Here is a 6,686-nt window from a genome sequence, read left to right on the forward strand (position 1 = left end):
ACATTAAAAGACTTCATTAGCATGTATTACACCATTAGGTTTCAACATTTTCCGTCATCTCAAAAGCAATCTGTTTATCAATGTTTTATAAATGTATCTACACCAACACACCAATTTATTCAGAAATATATAAACATAATAAAAATATTATAAATAATAAATAATATTATAATAATAAATATAATAAATAAATATATTTATGAAGTTGAAAAATGTATTTGATATATACGTTTCTGATGTTAAACTAAATCTGAATAAAAATTTTGAAAAAATAAAAAGTAAAAAAAAATCAAGTATATGTAAACTTTTGAACAGGATCCTGTATGTAAACATCTTTTATGTGACATTCTGCGTCGAAATAAACTAAATTCTAATGTAAATATATATTTTTACATATATGATATTCCCATCATCAGCCAGTGTGCAATATTGATCTCACTGCTGTGGTGTTGAGTGTAGCTGTTGGTGAAATGTACTCACTTCAGTATCTTCAGCTCACACACAGGATTCTTCAGTCCCTCACAGATCTCTTTGACTCCTGAATCCAGCAGACGACTGTTGTTCAGGTTCATCTCTTTCAGGATGGTTTTGGAGGAGAGAACAGTAGCTAGAACTGAACAGCTTTTCTCTGTCAGCTCACAATTATTCAGCCTGAACACAAAAACAGCATTTCAGTCAGGACCACTTTCATCATGTATATTTATTACAGTTATATTGCATACTGTTAGTGTTGGCAGTATCAGCTGATGTGAGCTTGACTGACGTGTTCTGCCTGAACTAACGCAATGCTTGATTATTATTATTCAGCACATATTCAACACACATCAGATCAACAGCTCTTCATATCTGATTACACATGTGACTGACAGTCTTTAATAATGAATAATCAAAGAGGTTTCAATGTATAAATCATGTTCACTCACATTATTTTCTCCAGTTTGCTATGAGAGTCCATCAAAAGAGCAGAGAGTTTCTCCCCATCCAGATCTCCTAATTTATCTCCACTCAGATCCAGTTCTTTCAGTAGTAATGGACTTTTACCCAGAACTCCAGTGAGATACTCACACGCTTCCTCTGCAGCAGGACTTTTCAAAAACCTACAGGAAGCAGATAAGGATTTCACATCATTTATATTTTTGGATTATTTTTGCCACAAATTCTGTTGTGTGTCTGTTGAATTTCTCTGAACTGCTATTTAATTCCAGTTCATGTCATTCCTATTCAACAATGGTGCATTTGACCCTTCTATCTATTTTCATACAGCTGATTTCACATCTGTGGATCATTTTTAAATATTTTAAGGTTTTTTTTTTTTTTTTTTTTTTCACCTGATGGTCTTTAATGAACAGAGTCCATCCTGTAGTAAATCATTGAGCTCCTTCACTCCTGATTGTCCAGGATCATTTCCTGTGAGATCCAGCTCTATCAGGTGTGAAGGGTTTGATCTCAGAGCTGAAGCCAGAGCTTTATAACCTTCTTCAGTGATACTGCAGTCTGAAAGTCTACAAAAAGACAAAACACACACACACACACACACACACAAAAACAAGATTTTTAGCATTTATTACACCATTAGGATATTAACATGTTCCATTATCTCAAAAAAGCAATCTGTTCGTCATTATTTTATAAATGTATCTACACCAACACACCAATTTCACATTACTGATCCATTCCTTGTGACACAGCACCAGTTTACAGACCAGCTGGAGCTTTACATTGATTCATGTTTAGATTAATCAAATTCAGACCTGAGTATCTGTAGTGTGCACTGTGAATTTCTCAGCAGACTGGAGATTTCTGTCACTCCAGAGTCTCCTATTTGATTCCTGCTCAGATCCAGCTCTCTGAGGCTTGAATGAAACGCTGAGGCCAGAGCAGCACAACCTTCATCTGTAATACTGATGCACTTGAACCTGTAGAAGAGAGAACAAAAATTAAGCCATACATACAATTACACAAACAGCAGCTCTAGCTAATTCTTTTATCCACTAATATTTTCATGATAATCATACTGTGAACAAAAAAAAAAAAAAAAGATAATTATAATAATATTTTGTATTTTACAGTATTATATTTAAGCCTAAACCATACTTACAATGCTGCATAGAACAAGCAGCATGGAAAAGGATTTCCATTTTGAAGGAAGGAATGATACAAGTCTTAAATCATCTTAATGTCTTTACTTTTGAATGTCAAGCCCTAGGCTGTTATTTTGGTGGAAAACTACACAGTGACCTTTTCGTTTCTGTATTTAGTTCACAACAGGTTTATAAACACTTTATTGCACAAATATGGTGAAATCTTTTAACATCATCTGCCAAAAAATGTTGGAATTTGCATGAATGTAAAATAAAGTGAAACTTCCAAATTCATGTTATAGCTTTTAATTTTTATTTTTTTACATTTAACAGCCATTCAGAATTTCTACTAGCCAACAAACATATCAAAAAAAAAAAAAAAATCAAGATTACCAAAATCACATCTTAGATTAAAATATATTTAGGGCCCGAGCACTGCAGTGCGAAGACCCTATTGGAATTGCTCCGTTTATTAGGGCCCGAGCACTGCAGTGCGAGGACCCTATTGGAATTGCTCCGTTTATTATTATTCCGCTTCTTCTTCTTCTCCAAAATGAAAAGTCTTTTTGAGGGCCTAAACATGCTCAAAAACTCACAAAACTTTGCACACGCGTCAGTCCTGGCGAAAATTTACATCTGATATGGTTTTCAGAAGTGGGTGTGGCAAAATGACTCGACAGCGCCAACTATAAAATTTCAACGGAGTGCGCCTCGAGCTGCTTTTCACATACATTTACGAAACTCGGTAAACACGTGTAACACACCAATACCTACAAAAAAAGTCTCCTGGTACAACATCCTAAACCCAACAGGAAGTCCGTTATATTGAATTTCCTGTACGATTTTTGTGCAGTTTATGCCATTTTCAGGCCTTGTACTTTAACGAACTCCTCCTACAGTTTTTATCCGATCATCTTCAAATTTGCTGAGTGTTATCATAAGGCCCTTGCAATGTTAAATTGCGAAGATTTTGAGTTTTCGTTAAGGGGCGTGTCCGTGGTGGCCTGACAAATTCGACATGTCGCCATGAAAGAGGAAGTGGTTGTAACTTAAGCAAACAATGTCTGATCTGCCTCAAACTTCACAGGTGTGATGACATTCATGTCCTGAACACATGTCAGTGCCCATATTCAGTTATAGTCAAAGCGCCACCTGCTGACAACAGGAAGTGACATGTTTAACACCGTTACGGACTCCTAGCAACATATTAAAAAGCATTAGCAAGTTTTAAATAGGCTAGCAACATGCTACAATCATGCTTAAACATGCTAGCAACACTTAGCTAAGAGCTAATGCATGCTATTAATACAAAGAAAAAGAAAAGTGCTGTAACTCATGCATACAATGTCCAATCTGTCCCAAACTTAATATTCAACATGCTTCAAACATAGTAAAGCATGCTAGCAACACTTAGCTAATATGCTAAAGTATGCTAATAATACAATGAAACAGGAAGCTACTCTAACTCAGGCATACAATGTCCAAACTTAACATGTTTGATAAGAGCCCTGATCTGAACACATGCTCATGCCCATATTCAGTTATAGTCATAGCGCCACCTGCTAGCAACAGGAAATAACATGTTTAATACTGTTATGGACGCCTAGCAACATTTTAAAAAGTATCAACAAGTGTTAAATAGGGTAGCAACATGTTATAAACATGTTAAAACTTGTTAGCAACCCTAAGCTAAGTGCTAAACCATGTTATTAATGCAATGAAACAGAAAGTTACTGTAACTCAGGCAAGCAATGTCCAATCTGCCCCAAACTTAACATGTTTGATAAAAGTCCTGGTCTGAACACTTCTACGTGCCAATATTCAGTTATAGTCATAGCGCCACCTACTGTCAACAGGAAGTGACGTTTAACAATGTGATGCACTATTAGCAACACACTAAAATAATCCATTGAGTACTAAACTTGCTAAAAACATGCTCAAACATGCTTCCAAACAGGAAGTTGTTGTAATTCATGCAAACAATGTCCAATCTGCCTCAAACTTCACATGTTTGATAAGAGCCCTGGCCTGAAGATATCTACATGCTCATATTTAGTTATAGTCATAGCGCCACCTGCTGGCAACCGGAAGTGACATCTTTAACACTGTGATGGACTATTAAAAGCACAGCAAAATATGCCATATTGTGCTAAACATGCTAGTTTTATTGGCTAAAATTGTGTCTGTTTGACAGATTCCGTTTGCCAGCCACCTGCTGGCAACCGGAAGTGACATGTTTAACACTGTGATGGACTATTAAAAGCACAGCAAAATATGCCATATTGTGCTAAACATGCTAGAAACACTTACTAAGTGCCAATGCATGCTATTAATGTCATGAAACAGGAAGTTGTTGTAACTCAAACATACAATCTCTGATCTGCCCCAAACTTCACATGTTCGATAAAAGTCCTGGCCTGAACACATATATAGGGCAATATTCCATTACAATCATAGCGCTGACCTTCGATGATGCAATTCAACCATACTAATAAGCAAAAATTACTTTAGATAAACTAACATTTGTGCTTCATTTTTTTTATAGCTGAAGAGTGATTTCCTGCGTAAATGTACTTTTCTTTCAGCCTGAAGTGAATTAATTTCACTTTTAGTGTAAAAGGGCTTTTACATTAGAATTGTTTTATATTAATTACTTTTTATGGAAAGTAATTTTAAGTAACGTAATTAGTTACTTTCTCAGGGGGTAAAACAAAATTGTAATGCATTACTTTTAAAAGTAACTTTCCCCAACACTAAACATAAATGCATCATTAAATACAGGTGCATCTCAATAAATTAGAATGTCTGGGAAAAGTTTCAGTAATTCAACTCAAATTGTGAAACTCGTGTATTAAATAAATTCAGTGCACACAGACTGAAGTAGTTTAAGTCTTTGGTTCTTTTAATTGTGATGATTTTGGCTCACATTTAACAAAAACCCACCAATTCAATCTCAACAAATTAGAATATGGTGACATGCCAATCAGCTAATCAACTCAAAACACCTGCAAAGGTTTCCTGAGTCTTCAAAATGGTCTCTCAGTTTGATTCACTAGGCTACACAATCATGGGGAAGACTGATTTGACAGTTGTCCAGAAGACAAGCATTGACACCCTTCACAAGGAGGCAAAAACATTCATTGCCTAAGAAGCTGGCCGTTCACAGAGTGCTGTATCCAAGCATGTTAACAGAAAGTTGAGTGGAAGGAGAAAGTGTGGAAGAAAAATATGCACAACCAACCAAGAAAACCACAGCCTTGAGGGGCTTGTCAAGCAAAATCGATTCAAGAATTTGGGTGAACTTCACAAGGAATGGACTGAGGCTGGGGTCAAGGCACCATGGTGTTGGTGTGCTTGACTGGCCAGCAAACTCACCAGACCTGAACCCCATAAAGAATCTATGGGGTATTGTCAAGAGGAAAATGAGAAACAACAGACCAAAAAATGCAGATGAGCTGAAGGCCACTGTCAAAGAAACCTGGGCTTCCATACCACCTCAGCAGTGCCACAGACTGATCACCTCCATGTCACACCGAATTGAGGTAGTAATTAAAGCCAAAGAAGCCCCTACCAAGTATTGAGTACTATACAGTAAATGAACATTCTTTCCAGAAGGCCAACAATTCACCCAAAATGTTTTTTTATTGGTCTTATGAAGTATTCTAATTTGTTGAGATTTGTTGTGAATTGGTAGGTTTTTGTTAAATGTGAGCCAAAATCATCACAATTAAAAGAACCAAAGACTTAAACTACTGCAGTCTGTGTGCACTGAATTCATTTAATACACGAGTTTCACACTTTGAGTTGAATTTGTTAGTTGAACATATTATGTCTTCAATGAAAAAAATGACCTGTATTAGCAGCTCATCCACAAACTAAACCTGCTGGGCCTAAACACCTCCCTCTGTAATTAGATCCTGGACTTCTTAACTGGAAGACCTCAGTCAGTCTGTGTTGGCCGCAACACCTCGAGCACTACCACACTGAGCACAGGTGCCCCACAGGGCTGTGTTCTCAGCCCGCTGCTCTTTACGCTGCTGACCCACGACTGCACTGCCAAGTTCAGCTCCAACCACATCATCAAGTTCGCTGATGACACGACTGTGGTAGGCCTCATCAGCAACAACAATGAAAAATGGTGTGGTGATAACAACCTGTCCCTAAATGTGGGTAAGACAAAAGAGGTTGTGATGAACTTCAGAAGAAACTCTATTGGCGAACGTCCACTGATGTTCGACCTCGATTGTGGAGAGAGGCAGCAGCATTAAATTCCTGGGGGTGTACATTACGGAGGATCTCACCTTGACCACCAATGTCACGTTGCTTAACAAGAAGGGCCAACAGCACTCTGAAACCATGAAAACCTTAGCCTCCTCCCCCCAACTCATTAAAACTGTTGACAGTTTTACTAAGTGCAATTCTGAGTGTGGTTAACAAATACATTATTAGCTATTCTCTATTAGGTGAGAGAAAACAGTGGAAAAAATACATGCATTACAAATTTTTTATCTTTTTTTTTTTTGTCACTTTGTCAATGAAACAACCTAATTTCTGTAGTTAGGGCCCGAGCACCGGTGGTGCGAGGACCCTCTTGGAATTGCTCTG

The 6,686-nt window shown here is 37.2% G+C and overlaps 1 protein-coding gene across 1 annotated transcript; it reads right to left on the reverse strand.

Annotated features, from left to right (window-relative positions):
* Window positions 1–456: 456 nt before the first annotated feature.
* Window positions 457–6,439, reverse strand: LOC127159463 (ribonuclease inhibitor). Its single transcript, XM_051102274.1, has 6 exons — window positions 6,383–6,439; window positions 6,066–6,241; window positions 1,752–1,916; window positions 1,329–1,502; window positions 924–1,097; window positions 457–651 (listed from the first exon to the last, which is right to left on the reverse strand). The coding sequence occupies exons 1-6, from the start codon at window positions 6,437–6,439 to the stop codon at window positions 477–479; spliced, it is 921 nt and encodes a 306-aa protein (XP_050958231.1). The 3' UTR covers window positions 457–476.
* Between the last annotated feature and the right edge of the window lie 247 nt (window positions 6,440–6,686).

Source organism: Labeo rohita, unplaced genomic scaffold (assembly GCF_022985175.1).
Source record: "Labeo rohita strain BAU-BD-2019 unplaced genomic scaffold, IGBB_LRoh.1.0 scaffold_2188, whole genome shotgun sequence".
In the NCBI taxonomy this organism is placed as follows: Eukaryota; Metazoa; Chordata; class Actinopteri; order Cypriniformes; family Cyprinidae; genus Labeo; species Labeo rohita.